The 16,058-nt window shown below is 48.2% G+C and overlaps 1 protein-coding gene across 6 annotated transcripts in view; it reads right to left on the reverse strand.

Annotated features, from left to right (window-relative positions):
- Positions 1-16,058, reverse strand: part of LOC135517922 (retinoic acid receptor RXR-alpha-A) — a 176,580-nt gene that overhangs the window by 71,032 nt on the left and 89,490 nt on the right. For all 6 annotated transcript variants that reach the window (XM_064942646.1, XM_064942645.1, XM_064942644.1 and 3 more), the window contains exon 3: positions 1,156-1,394. In XM_064942646.1, coding sequence (XP_064798718.1) covers positions 1,156-1,394 — 239 coding nt within the window. The remainder of the gene's footprint in view (positions 1-1,155; positions 1,395-16,058) is intronic.

Raw genomic sequence — 16,058 nt, forward strand, 5'->3', positions numbered from 1 at the left:
ATAGCAGGGAAGAGCGAGGGAAGGAGGAAGGAACCCAATAGCAGGGAAGAGAGAGGGAAGGAGGAAGGAACCCAAAAGCAGGGAAGAGAGGGGAAGGAGGAAGGGGACCCAATAGCAGGGAAGAGAGAGGGAAGGAGGAAGGAACCTAAAAGCAGGGAAGAGCGAGGGAAGGAGGAAGGAACCCAATAGCAGGGAAGAGAGAGGGAAGGAGGAAGGAACCCAATAGCAGGGAAGAGAGAGGGAAGGAGGAAGGAACCCAATAGCAGGGAAGAGAGAGGGAAGGAGGAAGGAACCCAAAAGCAGGGAAGAGAGAGGGAAGGAGGAAGGAACCCAATAGCAGGGAAGAGAGAGGGAAGGAGGAAGGAACCCAATAGCAGGGAAGAGAGAGGGAAGGAGGAAGGAACCCAATAGCAGGGAAGAGAGAGGGAAGGAGGAAGGAACACAATAGCAGGGAAGAGAGAGGGAAGTAAGGTGAGAAAAAGTGGAAGAGAGCAGAATGGGGTGAGAGAGTAAAGAGATCAGGTCAGAGAGGGAGAAGAGTGAGGGACAGTGCTTGAGTATCAAACTGTGAAAAAGAAAGGGTCACGGAAGAGCCCCCCATGCACCACAGGGCCCAGTACTAGAGACAGTTGATTTACGGTTGTCTGCGGGTTGGTCAGGCAAGTGTGTGTGACCGGCATCTGTGTACTTGCTATTGGGTTCCTTCCTCCTTCCCTCTCTCTTCCCTGCTATTGGGTTCCTTCCTCCTTCCCTCTCTCTTCCCTGCTATTGGGTTCCTTCCTCCTTCCCTCTCTCTTCCCTGCTATTGGGTTCCTTCCTCCTTCCCTCTCTCTTCCCTGCTATTGGGTTCCTTCCTCCTTCCCTCTCTCTTCCCTGCTATTGGGTTCCTTCCTCCTTCCCTCTCTCTTCCCTGCTATTGGGTTCATTCCTCCTTCCCTCTCTCTTCCCTGCTATTGGGTTCCTTCCTCCTTTTCTCTCTCTGATTTACACTTTCATTAGTTCATTCATTCATTCTCTCTCGTTCTCTTTTTGTCTCTCTCTCTCTCTCTCTGTCTGTCTCCTATCTCTGTAACATCTGTGATGTGTGTGTGTTTGTTATACAGATATGAGTGTGTGTGTGTGTATGTGTTTGTGTGGATCTGTGACAGGCCTTACCTGGGGGCTGACACTGGGGCCGTAGCCCATGCCAGGCGAGGACATGGAGTGTGGGCCCATGGGGGAGCTGATGACAGAGAAGGGCGAGCCCAGGCCGTTCATGGGAGAACTCAGGGTGCTGATGGGAGAGTGCAGGGAGCCCGAGGGCCCCATGGAGGACGGACTGAGCAGGGATGGGTGCACGCCCCGGTGGGAAGTGGGAGAGCCCAGGGGAGATGAGGTCACCTGGCCTGATGAATCTACACAGGGAGGAAAGAGAAGAAAATGTGTCAGAATAAGCAGCGTCATTAAGACGTATTTTTGGCGTTATCAACATCAGCATCATCAACGTTATTTTCAATGTACACTCAATGAGAGCAGTCTGTTATATTAATCATTACCACAACTGTCTAGCGGTATTAACTTGCAGTAAAAGCCTATAACTTTCGGAACTATTACATTACATTACACTGGATGTGATGAAAGATACCTTGCATTATAAATGGGGACAGCTGAGTGTAGCCATCTAATGGCTTGGTGACTGAACATTTCACAACCAATCCCATCTATTCTACTTCAATGGCCATATAGCAGCAATCTGCACAGTCACAGCTTGTTATGCTTCTCCCTGCCCACCTAAACCTCAAGCCTGAGCGGCTCCTTTGGTTATCTGCAGACAGAGACACAGCCTGCAGCCCAGAGCCACAACCCTGACCTTTTCACGTCATAGCTGAACTTGAGCCTTGCTCTCCAGGGCTGGAGGACGACAGACAGACAGACAGACAGACAGACAGACAGACAGACAGACAGACAGACAGACACTGAGTGCACAGAACATTATGAACACCTGCTCTTTCCCTGACATAGACTGACCAGGAAAAATCCAGGTGAAAGCTATCCCACTCTAAAGGTTCTTCACAAGAGAGCCTTCCTTTACCCCCAATGTGTTTTTCACTGGTCCCTCTCTCTCACTCTCTGTGTCTCTCTCTCTCTCTCTCTCTCTCTGTGTGTCTCTCTCCATGTCTCTCTCACTCTCTGTGTCTCTCTCTCCATGTCTCTCTCTCTCTCTGTGTCTCTCTCTCCATGTCTCTCTCTCTCTCTGTGTCTCTCTCTCCATGTCTCTCTCACTCTCTGTGTCTCTCTCTCCATGTCTCTCTCTCTCTCTCTGTGTCTCTCTCTCCATGTCTCTCTCACTCTGTGTCTCTCTCTCCATGTCTCTCTCACTCTCTGTGTCTCTCTCTCCATGTCTCTCTCTCTCTCTGTGTCTCTCTCTCCATGTCTCTCTCTCTCCATGTCTCTCTCACTCTCTGTGTCTCTCTCTCCATGTCTCTCTCTCTCTCTGTGTGTTTCTCTGTGTCCCTCTCTCTCACGCTCTGTGTCTCTCTCACTCTCTGTGTCTCTCTCTCCATGTCTCTCTCTCTCTCTGTGTTTCTCTGTGTCCCTCTCTCTCACTCTCTGTGTCTCTCTCTCCATGTCTCTCTCACTCTCTGTGTCTTTCTCTCCATGTCTCTCTCTCTCTCTCTGTGTTTCTCTGTGTCCCTCTCTCTCACTCTCTGTGTCTCTCTCTCCATGTCTCTCTCTCTCTCTCTGTGTTTCTGTGTGTGTGTCTCTCTCTCTTTGTGTGTGTGTCTCTCTGTGTGTGTGTGTGTGTGTCCCTCTCTCACTGTCACGCCCTGGTCGAAGTTTATTGTGTTTGTCTTTATTTATTTGGTCAGGCCGGGGTGTGACATGGGTTTATTGTGGTGTGTTTTGTCTTGGGGTTTTGTTAGGTATTGTGTGTGTGGCTTAGTGGGGGTATCTAGCATAGTCTATGGCTGTCTGGAGTGGTTCTCAATCAGAGGCAGGTGTTTATCGTTGTCTCTGATTGGGAACCATATTTAGGCAGCCATATTCTTGGAGTATTTCGTGGGTGATTGTTCCTGTCTCTGTGTTTGTGTTCAACAGATAGGCTGTATAGGTTTTCACGGTCATTCATTGTTTTGTTAGTTATTTCATGTCTAGATCCTTTTATTAAAGAACATGAATAACCACCACGCTGCATTTTGGTCCACTTCTCTTCCACCAGACAAAAGCCGTTACACTCACTCTCTCTTTGTCCCTCTCTCTCTCTCTCTGTCCCTCTCTTTGTGTGTGTCTCTGTGTGTGTGTGTGTGCCTCTCTCTCTCTCTCTCTGTGTGTGTGTCTCTCTCTCTCTGTGTGTCTCTCTATGTGTCTCTCTCTCTGTGTGTCTCTCTCTCTCTCTCTTTGTGTGTCTCTCCCTCTCTCTCTGTGTGTGTCTCTCTCTCTCTTGCTCTCTCTGTGTGTTTCGCTCTCTCTCTCTGTGCGTCCCGCTCTCTCTCTCTCTCTCTGTGTATGTGTGTCAATCTCTGTGTGTGTGTGTCAATCTGTGTGTGTGTGTCTCAATTAAATTCAATTAAAGGCACTTTATTGGCATGGGAAACATATGTTAAAATTGCCAAAGCAAGTGAAGTAGGCAATAAACACAAGTGAAATAAACCACACAAATTAACAGTAAACATTACACTCACAAAAGTTCCAAAAGAATAAAGACATTTCAAATGTCATATAATGTGCAAATAGTTAAAGTACAAAAGGGAAAATAAATAAACAGAGTTGAAGTCGGAAGTTTACATACACTTAGGTTGGAGTCATTAAAACTCGTTAAAACTCGTTTTTCAAGCAGCAAACCACAAATGTCTTGTTAACAAATTATAGTTTTAATTATAGTCGGTTAGGACATCTACTCTGCGCTTGACACAAGTAATTTTTCCAACAATTGTTTACAGACAGATTATTTCACTTATAATTCACTGTATCACAATTCCAGTGGGTCAGAAGTTTACATTCACTAAGTTGACTGTACTTTTAAACAGCTTGAAAAATTCCAGAAAATGATGTCATGGCTTAATTTGAGTCAATTGGAGGTGAACCTGTGGATGTATTTCAAGATCTACCTTCAAAGGCAGTGCCTCTTTGCTTGACATCATGGGAAAATCAAAACAAATCAGCCAAGACCTCAGAAAGATAATTGTAGACCTCCACAAGCCTGGTTCATCCTTGGGAACAATTTCCAAACGTCTGAAGGTACAACGTTCATCTGTACAAACAATAGTACGCAAGTATAAACACCATGGGACCATGCAGCCGTCATACCGCTCAGGAAGGAGATGCATTCTGTCTCCTAGAGATGAACGTACTTTGGTGCGAAAAGTGCAAATCAATCCCAGAACAACAGCAAAGCACCTTGTGAAGATGCTGGAGGATACAGGTACAAAAGTATCTGTATCCACAGAAAAACAAGTCTTATATTAACATAACCTGAAAGGCCGCTCAGCAAGGAAGAAGCCACTGCTCCAAAACCGCCATAAAAAAGCCAGACTATGGTTTGCAACTGCACATGGGGACAAAGATCGTACTTTTTGGAGAAATGTCCCCTGGTCTGATGAAACAAATATATAACTGTTTGGCCATAATGACCATCGTAATGTTTGGAGGAAAAAGGGGGAGGCTTGCAAGCCGAAAAACACCATCCCGAACGGGAAGCATGGAGGTGGCAGCATCATGTTGTGCGAGTGCTTTGCTGCAGGAAGGGCAGGTGCACTTCACAAAATAGATGGCATCATGGGGCAGGACAATTATGTGAATATACTGAAGCAACATCCCAAGACATCAGTCAGAAAGTTAAAGCTTGGTCGCAAATAGGTCTTCCAAATTGACAATGGCCACAAGTATACTTCCAAAGTTGTAGCAAAATGGCTTAAGGACAACAAAGTCAAGGTATTGGAGTGGCCATCACAAAGCCCTGACCTCAATCCTATAGACATTTTTGGGCAGAACTGAAGAAGCGTGTGCCAGCAAAGAGGCCTACAAACCTGACTCAGTTACACCAGCTCTGTCAGGAGGAATGGGCCAAAATTCACCCAACTTATTGTTGGAAGCTTGTGGAAGGCTACCCGAAACGTTTGACTCAAGTTAAACAATTTAAAGGCAATGCTACCGAATACTAATTGAGTGTATGTAAACTTCTGACCCACTGGGAATGTAATCATTTTCTCTACTATTATTCTGACATTACACATCCTTAAAATAAAGTGCTGATCCTAACTAACCTAAAACAGGGAATTTATACTAGGATTTAAATGTATTTGCCTGAGGTGTATGTAAACTTCCAACTTCAACTGTAAATATGGGTTGGATTTACAATGGTGTTTGTTCTTCAATGGTTGCCTTTTTTCTTGTGGAAACAGGTCACCAATTTTGCTGCTGTGATGGCACACCCAGTTGATATGGGAGTTTATCAAAATTTGATTTGTTTTAGAATTATTTGTGGATCTGTGTAATCTGAGGGAAATACTGTATGTGTCTCTAATATGGTCATACTGTCACGACTTCTTCCGAAGTCGGCTCCTCTCCTTGTTCGGGCGGCGTTCGGCGATCGACGTCACCAGCTTTCTAGCCATCGCCTCTCCATTTTTCATATGTCCATTTGTTTTGTCTTGTTCCATACACACCTGGTTTTCATTCCTCAATCAATCTACATGTATTTAGTCCTCTGTTCCCCATCATGTCTTTGTGTGTAATTGTCCATTGTTAGCGGTATATGTTCCGTGTTTTCGCGATACTTTTATAATTTATGTTCCGTGTTTTTGGGCACTTAAGTCATTTTTTATGCCTATTGTTGAACGGAATAAAAGTGTGCCTGTTTACTCTACTCTGCTCTCCTGCACCTGACTTCGCCTCCCTTACACAGCCTTAACACATACATTTGGCAGGAGGTTAGGAAGTGCAGCTCAGTTTCCACCTCATTTTGTGGGCAGTGTGCACATAGCCTGTCGTTTCTCAATAACAAGACTATGCTCACTGAGTCAAAAACATAGTCAAAGCTTTCCTTAAGTTTAGGTCAGTCACAGTGGTCATTAATGTGTCAAGTAATTATCTTGAAATTTTTTCATGATTTGTTCGGGTCTAATTGTGTTGCTGTCCTGGGGCTCTGTGGGGTCTGTTTGTGTTTGTGAACAGAGCCCCAGGACCAGCTTGCGTAGGGGACTCTCCTCCAGGTCCATCTCTTTGTAAGTGATGGTTTTGTTATGGAATGTTTGGGAATCGCTTCCTTTTAGGTGTTTGTAGAATCTGTTTTCTGTATTTTGATAATTAGTGGGTTTTGGTCTAATTCTGCTCTGCATGCATTATTTGGTGTTTTACGTTGTACACAGGGGATATTTTTGCAGAATTCTGCATGCAGAGTCTCGATTTGGTGTTTGTCCCATTTTGTGAATTCTTGGATGGTGAGCGGACCCCAGAACTCACAACCATAAAGGGCAATGGGTTCTATAAATGATTAAAGTATTTTTTAGCCAGATCCTAATTGGTATGTCAAATTGTATGTTTCTTTTGTTTGGAATAGAAGACCCTTCTTCCCTTGTCTTTCAGCTCATTCACAACTTTGTGGAAGTTACCTGTAGTGCTGATCTTTAGGCCGAGCTATGCATAATTTCTTGTGTGCTCTAGGGCAATGGTATCTAGATGAAATTTGTATTTATGGTCCTGGCGACTGGACCTTTTTTGGACAACCATCATTTATTATTTTTGCTGTCAGGCCTCAGGTCTTGCAGAATCTGTTCAGAAGATCTAGGTGCTTCTGTAGGCCCTCCTTGGTTGGCGACAGAAGCACCAGATTATCAGTAGACATTTGACTTCAGATTCTAGTAGGGTGAGGGTGCTGAAAACTGTTCTAGTGCCCTCGTCAATTCGTTGATATATATGTTGAAGAAGGTTGGGCTTAAGCTGCATCCCTGTCTCATGCTACGGCCCTGTGGAAAGAGATCTGTGTTTTTTGCCAATTTTAACTGCACACTTGCTGTTTGTCTACATGGATTTTATAATGTTGTATGTTTTTTCCCCAACACCGCTTTCCATCAATTTGTATAGCAGACCCTCATGCCAAATTGAGTCAAGAGATTTTTGGAAATCAACAAAGCATGAGAGGACTTTGCCTTCGTTTTGGTTTGTTTCTTTGTCAATTTGGGTGTGCACAGTGAATACATGGTCTATCGTATGGTAATTTGGTAAAAAGACAATCAGACATTTGCTCAGTACATTGTTTTCACTGAGGAAATGTATGCGTCTGCTGTTAATGATAATGTAGAGTATTTTCCCAAGGTTGCTGTTGATGCATATCCCATTGTATTTATTGGGGTCAAATTTGTAAATTTTATAGATTGGGGTGATCAGTCCTTGGTTCCAAATATTGGGGATGACGTTAAAGAGTTTAAGTATAGCCAATTGGAATTTGTGGTCTGTAAATTGGATCATTTCATTGAGGATACCATCAACACCACAGACCTTTTTGGGTTGGAGGATTTGTATTTTGTTCTGTAGTTCATTCAGTGTAATTGGAGAATCCATCTCTCTGTCTCTCTCTCTCTCACACACACACTCTCTCTCTCTCGCCCCCTCTCACGCTGCATATCTCTTTCTCTCAAATCTTGTTTCCGTTCTCTCATTCTCTCTCTTCCTTTCTCCTTCATGCCTCTTCCTCTGCTACCTACTTTGTCAAGGTGGCTAACAACATAAGCTGGCTTTCAGTGCACCTTCAATAAGAACTTGTCCTCAGATTTCCACAAACAAATGTGTTTGTGACACTCCAATTTCCATGCTGGAGACCTGGAGGCATTATGCAGTGATTGAAAGCAGGTCTCATCCATCCTGCCATGTTTCATAAGGGGCTGAATTCCTCCGTTTTATGCGCAGCAAAATAAAACTGATGGATTGCTCAGTAGGTGACAGTTGAGAATAACAACGAGTCCAGTTGGGAGCGTTCTCCAGCAGAGCTCTGTCTCTCTGACGTCACAGGCCGGTGTGTGTGTATGTGTGTGTGTATTGTAGTTACTTCCTCAGTGACAAGGGGACATGGTGGGGAGGCTTTGTGCCCCTTGGTCTCTCCTGATCAGCAGGCTTCCTAGCAGCAGCCAGGTTGTCTGCTCAGCCAAACACTTCCCCTGCGTCCTGCTCTCTTCACGAGCACTTCCTGCAAACACGCCACTACCTCACAGTCACACGCACACAGGCTGGGAGGGAGGGGCGGCCCTATCCACTCCCAAACAAACCATTTAATGAATGGCCAACTAATCTCCATCTATATCAGTTCTAGAATGAATCCTCGGACTGAAGATGTTCAAGTGTTTCCGTCCTCATAGTTACATTTTCTTCCTAAAATAAAATCAGCCCAATTCCTAAAAAAGCTCTGCCTGAGCCAGCACTTCCCCAAATCCATCCTCCAATTGGGTTTTAATTCATGGAGATAAAGCAGGCTGTGGTATTAGGGCTGCCAGTCTGTCATTGTGGGGCTTCAGTGGGGGGGTTGAAGGCTAGCTGACAGAGATAGGAGAGGAGGCCCAGGTTGAGACAGGCAGGCATGCAGGCCCACCCTCAGGTTGATGTGAGAGAGCCAGGAGGTGGGGCAGCTCAAGCCTTTTTCTCTCTCTCTGGCTGTCATCAGGGGACCAGGGCTCATTGAAGAGACCAGCGCAGGAGGACTAAAGAACATGACTGTATGGCTGCTGAGTGCTGACCTTGCCTTGCATCAGGTCGATTCTGTGTTTAGTCCTAAGTGTATGACTCCATTAAGTTCAGTTAACCTAATTTATTATAAATGGTAACATTGTGCTGTATGTGTGTGTGTGTGTGTGTGTGTGTGTGTGTGTGTGTGTGTGTGTGTGTGTGTGTGTGTGTGGGAGGGGGTGCCAGAGCAGGATTACAGATGGATGAAACGGCTCTGGCTCTAATCGCACAGCTGGTGGGAGAGGGGACAGCCGGGGGGGGGGTACTACCACAACTGCAGTCTCTGACACCATGATTACATAGTAACACTGCTAAGCTGACCACTTTCATATTCCTCTTAAAAGGCAGCAGGAAGAATCAAATCAATATATATATGCTGCTTCTACCCTGCTACTACTGGGTCTATTGAACCTGTATCAGCTATGACTACCTGCAGCTCCTCCCAGCTCTACTAGCCCTCTACTAGCCCTCAACTAGCAGTTCACTATGCTTTCATTCCAGCTCCTTTTGTCTTTCACACTCTCGTTTTTGTCCCGACCTGTTGGGCTAGAAAGTGAAACATGTTTTACATGCCCTCTAAGGAAACAGGGCAAGCTCCAGCAACTGTTTGTACTACCTGCACCACACATAAATATGCTCGCAAGATTAGATAAGAGAGTGTATAAGAAAGCTGGAGATGAGGGAGGGAGTGGGGTGGAAACGGTGGCAGCATCCAAAACATGTGTGGCAGGCGTCCAGGTCCCCTCTGTGACAATACAAAAGGTTGACTCATGTTTTGATGGGGAATAAAAGTGTTTGAGTTCTCTTGTTCTGAGAGGCCTTCAGCCTTGCCTGCCTGTCCCAGGCTGTTGATTGGCCCACGCTGCTGGGCATACAAAAGCACAACTGACAGATACAAATGAGCAAATTAGGGCCCATCTCAAAGGCAGGCGCTAAACCATCCACACGGGCAGGATTCTCCCTTGTGCTTTCCCTCTTCCTCCCTCCTTACGTATGTGTGATGTCTTTGTAGAAACCAACCAGGTCCTCTCCTTCAGCTGATGTGTAACTGCATTCTTTTTAATAGGATGTGATAGGAGCTGAGACGGAAGATGTTGGTGGCTCTCAGTATTCTCATTCTGTAACAGGAGGCCTGACACTATACAGGAGTCGGACTGGGAGCAGGCTGGGAAGGGGAGTGGGGTGGGGGGTGTCCCAGAGATAAACGGAGGGGGGGGAATGTCAGGGGAGCACACCCCCAGAGACATGAAGGAAGGGAGGGAGGGAAGGAGGGCCTCCTTAGAAGCATGGCCCAGGACCTCACACAGCAGTGGAAGACTGCCAGAGACCTGACTGCATGACTAATGTCTGCACTTGAAAAGAAATTGGGTTCGTTTATTAACTCTCCTTTCTATCTCTCTCTCTCTCTCTCTCTGTCTCTCTCTCTCTCTCTCTCCCTCTGTGTGTGTGTGTTCTGGATGGTTGAGAGTACAACTGAGCCACAGAAGGTTGACGTTTAGTTTATCTCTATGGAACAGTTACATCATCATCATGCATGGAGAACAAAGCCACTTTGCATTCCTCTGAGGCAGGGAGCATAATAAAACCAAGCCCAAACCATCCTCATTGGCTCACAAGCCCATTCTTACAAAGCCGAGTCTGTGCTCCAAGAGTTCTGTGAAGAGACACTCAATAGGTTGGATCCTGTTGGTCTGTACTGGTGTTTAAACATAGGGCTGTTGTTCAGTTTCAAAAGACCAGGGATTATTAGTTTCAACACAGGGGACCGGTGAGTCATTAACTGACGACTCGCTTGGCCGTGTGCTTACAGAGCTGTGTGTGTTGGTGGCAGAGATGGAATCTAGGATGGGTTTTTAAGGAACCAAAAGACCATCAGCTCTGTGTTAAAGTGCCTCTGCCACAACCAGGAGGTCTTGCGTTACGAATAAGAACACCCCCGAACCAGACTCAAACAGAGAGAACCTAGGGAACACAGAGTCTGTTCCCAGCGCCTCTCTCATCTCTCTCCCCAACTGCCCTCCTACATAATTCAACTAGCCAGCGTCACCGAGGAGGATTTGGTTGGAGGATGTGGGGGAGAGAGGGGGGATGAAGTGAAAAGAGAGTCTCTGAAATCCCTGAACTACACAGACGTCTAGTTTCCATGATGCAGTCCTCCTTCCTGCAGTCCCAGGATGACTCAACGTCAGTGCCCAAAACACACGCCACTCTCTCCAGTCACTTCACGCTGACATTGAAATACATACAGCAAATGCCGACCCATAGACCTCTCTAGAGCCATAACAATGTCATAAAGACATCTCCAAGAAGCATAAGACTGGTATGGAGACAAGCCGTGGAGCCGTGTGCCGCCTTAGCAGGGTTCAGTCTCAGACCCTATGCACAATGGCTTTTCCATGCTGCGCTCTTGGCAGCGGCCCACTCCAGAAATGATGCCATTGCTGAGAAACAGTCCAGGAAAAAAGCGATAATTTCACAGATTTTCACAGCCTCGTTCTCAGCCTCGACACCAACGGGAGCCATGTTAAAGCTTCCATCCTCCTGGTGAATCACTCACACGTTGTCCACCATCATCACAGTGGCTAGGCTAATAAACCAGCGCTGAAGTTTGGGCTTTCTTATTGACGCAATCCTTGTGCCGCCACATCCCTCTTAAAAGCTCCACGCAAAATGTATTATTCACAGAGATGTTTGGAGGTAGGATGAATGTAGGAGAGGCAGCCCTGTGCAGGCAGCTGCAGCAGTGAGGATGAAACACTTGCCCAACAGACCCACGCCGCCGTTACATAAACCCAAGGCCCAAAAATATAACTTCATTTGGAGTGTTTTACCTACTTTACCTCTGATTCAGCAGAGAAATGGCAAGAAACGACTTCTGGTGTTGTGTCTGCCACAGATAGGGGAATCCAGGATGCTTGGCCAGAATAGTGACAGACCACCATATTCTCCCGAGTGACAATATCATACGATCCCCCTCACACTCTTTATCAATAACTGAACGACTGCACGGCTTATTATTCTGCATTTCTCAATGCAGGATCCATTGTGTGTGTGAGTGTGTTTACTCATTCATCAAGGAGACTCTTTCTCTGGGTTTGTAGAAACAGGCTAATCTGGTCCACACAGTTTTAACAGTCAGAGTAAATATTACAGCCTGGTGTGTTTACTGTGTGGCAGGGGGGAGCTGGGAAGACAGGACAGGGGGGCTAAGGTCCAGCCAACAGGGGAAGTAAGCCTACCCACTGGGCACACACTGGTTGAATCAGCGTTGTTTCCTGTGCCCAGTGGGTAGCCATGGAGGAGGATCACGTGACGAGGCATGGCAAAACTCCAAGAACAGACTCTCTCCATTCATCTGTCAACTCACAAAGAGCAGTTAGACATAGTGTGGGGTGTTATGGTAAGGACCCTGGGCATAAGAGGCTCTTATTCACATCTAGACCTCCCTCAAAAACACCTGTACAATATGATAATCAACAAAAATAGTACTGGTCAAGAGTGTTGGGACCGAGAGTAGAATACAACCCCATGAGAGAAAGATACTACTCCATGAGAGTAGGATGCAACTCCATGAGAGTAGGACACAACTCCATGAGAGTAGAATACAACTCCAAGAGAGTCGAATACAACTCCAAGAGAGTCGAATACAACTCCATGAGAGTAGGATACAACTCCATGAGAGTAGAATACAACTCCATGAGAGTAGGATACAACTTCATTAGAGTAGAATACAACTCCATGAGAGTAGAATACAACTCCATGAGAGTAGGATACAACTCCATGAGAGTAGGATACAACTCCATGAGAGTAGAATACAACTCCATGAGAGTAGGATACAACTACATGAGAGTAGAATACAACTCCATGAGAGTAGAATACAACTCCATGCTTACAAACCCCACTCTCTGTGCTTCCTTCCAGCAGCACTGTCTACTATAAGTCCTATGACCTCACCACACTGGGGGGTGGGTGTGGGTGGGGGTGACCTCAGCACACTGGGGGGTAGGTGTGGGTGGGGGTGATCTCACCACACTGGGGGGTAGGTGTGGGTGTGGTGGTGACCTCACCACACTGGGGGTGGGTGTGGGTGGGGGCGTCATCACATTGGGGGGTGGGTGTGGGTGGGGGTGACCTCACCACACTGGGGATAGGTGTGGGTGGGGGGTGATCTCACCATACTGGGGTTGTAGGTGTGGGTGGGGGTGACCTCACCAAACTGGGGGGTAGGTGTGGGGGGTGTGACCTCACCACACTGGGGGGTAGGTGTGGGTGTGGGCCTCACCACACTGGGGGGTAAGTGGGTAAGTAAGTGGGGCCTCACCACACTGGGGGGTAGGTGTGGGTGGGGGCCTCACAACACTGGGGGGTAGGTGTGGTTGGGAGCCTCACCACACTGGGGGGTAGGTGTGGGGGGGGGCCTCACAACACTGGGGGGAAGGTGTGGGTGAGGGCCTCACCACACTGGAGGGTAGGTGTGGGTGGGGGCCTCACCACACTGGAGGGTAGGTGTGGGTGGGGGCCTCACCACACTGGGGGTAGGTGTGGGTGGGGGCCTCACCACACTGGGGGTAGGTGTGGGTGGGGGCCTCACCACACTGGGGGTACGGTGTGGGTGGGGGCCTCACCACACTGGGGAGTAGGTGTGGGTGAGGGCCTCACCACACTGGGGGTAGGTGTGGGTGGGGGCCTCACCACACTGGGGGTAGGTGTGGGTGGGGGCCTCACCACACTGGGGGTAGGGGTGGGTGGGGGCCTCACCACACTGGGGGTAGGTGTGGGTGGGGGCCTCACCACACTGGGGGTAGGTGTGGGTGGGGGCCTCACCACACTGGGGGGTAGAGGTGGGTGGGGGCCTCACCACACTGGGGGGTAGGGGTGGGTGGGGGCCTCACCACACTGGGGGGTAGGTGTGGGTGGGGGCCTCACCACACTGGGGGGTAGAGGTGGGTGGGGGCCTCACCACACTGGGGGGTAGGTGTGGGTGGGGGCCTCACCACACTGGGGGGTAGAGGTGGGTGGGGGCCTCACCACACTGGGGGGTAGAGGTGGGTGGGGGCCTCACCACACTGGGGGGTAGGTGTGGGTGGGGGCCTCACCACACTGGGGGGTAGGTGTGGGTGGGGGGCTCACCACACTGGGGGGTAGGTGTGGGTGGGGGCCTCACCACACTGGGGGGTAGAGGTGGGTGGGGGCCTCACCACACTGGGGGTAGGGGTGGTTGGGAGCTCAGGATGAGGGCCATTGTTTTCTCCGGCAGTCATGACGAGACGAGATGCGATCCGACAGCAGAACGGCAACTGTTGTGGGAGACTCCGGGAAGCCTAAATAAAGGTATTATTCTCCTCTCCTCAACTCTGCTTTTACTGTCTGACAAGGCCCCTATCCCATCTGCGAACCAACATGTACTGTGAGAAAAAGAAAAGACACGACAAAAAAACTTCAATGCTGGATAAGTGGCTGAAAGGAACTCAAATAGGCCACACATACCATCTCTGTATGTGGGCCGCTAACGACCATCATTTGATACGGAATGTTGACATAACCTCAGTCTTTTCCCCCCGCTTACACAAGCGACATCATTAATGATTTAACTCTCTCCCTCCCTCCTGTTCCTCTCCCCATGGTTGTTCTGTCAGTGGGATGAAAGAGTCTTTCCTCTGGCTGTGAGAGAGTGAGCAGAGCTGCCTGGTTGACTCTGAAGTGGCTAGAGAGGTGATGGAGGCGCGGTTAGCCACGGCTAAGTGCCAGATAAACTGCAGATTACTGGTGCCATCGCTAACGGTGGCCTTGCTGCCAACACTGTGATCCACTGATATGGTCTAATTGTTCTCTTTAACTCTGAGGTGATATGCTGTCTCGCCCTGTGAGCCAGCGCCACCCAGCCACCCACCCACCCAGCCCCACCAGCAGCAGCGCTAGCTGGGGAACAAAATAGCAGATGCTGCTCAGAGCAGAGCAGAGTTGGGCCAGGCCAGGCAACACTACACTCTCCATCCAGTGTGCCTGGCTGCCACAGGGGCTGATCTCTTCTGGAGAGCTCTCTCTTCAGTGACATTGATTTAGAGGAGTTTGGACAGCAGCCAAAAGGCAGGGAGTTTGATTGGCACCTGATGGAGCAATTCTCTGAATGACCCCGGCACAATATTGATAAAAACAGCATGCATTAGTAGATGGGCTTGTGGACAATGCAAATGCTCAGTTGCATGTAGCATGACGGTGTTCCTGACATCTCTATCATATCACTGCTCCTATCTCCATGGCTAGTCACATACTCCTGTCATCTTCATGGCCAGACTGATACACGGCCAGAAGTTGAAATCCAGACAGGTGTGCTCTGATGGGCAGCTCAGCCACACACAAACACACACACTCTTTCCATTTTAGTCCAAATCCATCTTAGTATTTACCTGCTTGTCAGAGAACTCCATTACAGCCAACTCTCATAGCTCCCCAAGTCCCTTTGAGCCTTTCAGCTGCAGCAATGAGCCCTTTGTGTGACAGCCTGAGAATAACACTCATCAAGCTGCGGCAGCACATGCTTACTTCTACATCAGAGAGAGAGAGAGAGAGAGAGAGAGGTAGAGAGAGAGAGAGAGAGAGAGGTAGAGAGAGAGAGAGGTAGAGAGAGAGAGGTAGACAGGGAGAGAGAGAGAGAGGTAGAGAGAGAGAGGTAGAGAGAGAGAGAGAGGTAGAGAGAGAGAGAGAGAGAGAGAGAGAGAGAGAAAGAGAGAGAGAGAGAGAGAGAGAGAGAGAGAGAGAGAGAGAGAGAGAGAGAGAGAGAGAGAGAGAGAGAGAGAGAGAGAGAGAGAGAGAGAGAGAGAGAGAGAGAGAGAGGGGCAGCATCCCCGGCCCCCAAGCTCTGCCACTCTCCTCTCCTCCGGAGCTGTGTCTGTCTGACAATGGTGGGGTTGATCAGAGCGGGAGCGAGACAGGACATGGAAAGGTAATTACTGAAGCAGGACAACCTGTGGAGTCCTCCCTGGAGAAGATGACTACATCTGCTGCCGCCCGGCCGCTCGGCCATCCTTAACTCCTCTGGCTCTCTGAAGCCTCATTACTTTGTCAGCGGCAGTGCGGCGCTACGTTAAAATGGCGTTAACAGCTCCGGATGGGGCTCAGGCTCTGAGAAAAAAACAGCGTTTGGAGTCTGTAGATGGAATTTTACGTCGGAGCCGTGAGAGCCTGTAATCGGCTCCGCCGTGGATCACCTGCTATTATTAGGAAGATAGTCCAGCTTATTTTCTGTATTACAGGTTTTCTTTAATCAGGAGAAACACGGCACAGCTCTGATTACAGCACTGTAGGTTTCTCAACATTGCAGGGACTATTTGTGTGTTCTCTGTAATATGGTTTTTAGTAACCAC

The sequence above is a fragment of the Oncorhynchus masou genome, chromosome 28 (genome assembly GCF_036934945.1).
Source record: "Oncorhynchus masou masou isolate Uvic2021 chromosome 28, UVic_Omas_1.1, whole genome shotgun sequence".
Taxonomy (NCBI): Eukaryota; Metazoa; Chordata; class Actinopteri; order Salmoniformes; family Salmonidae; genus Oncorhynchus; species Oncorhynchus masou.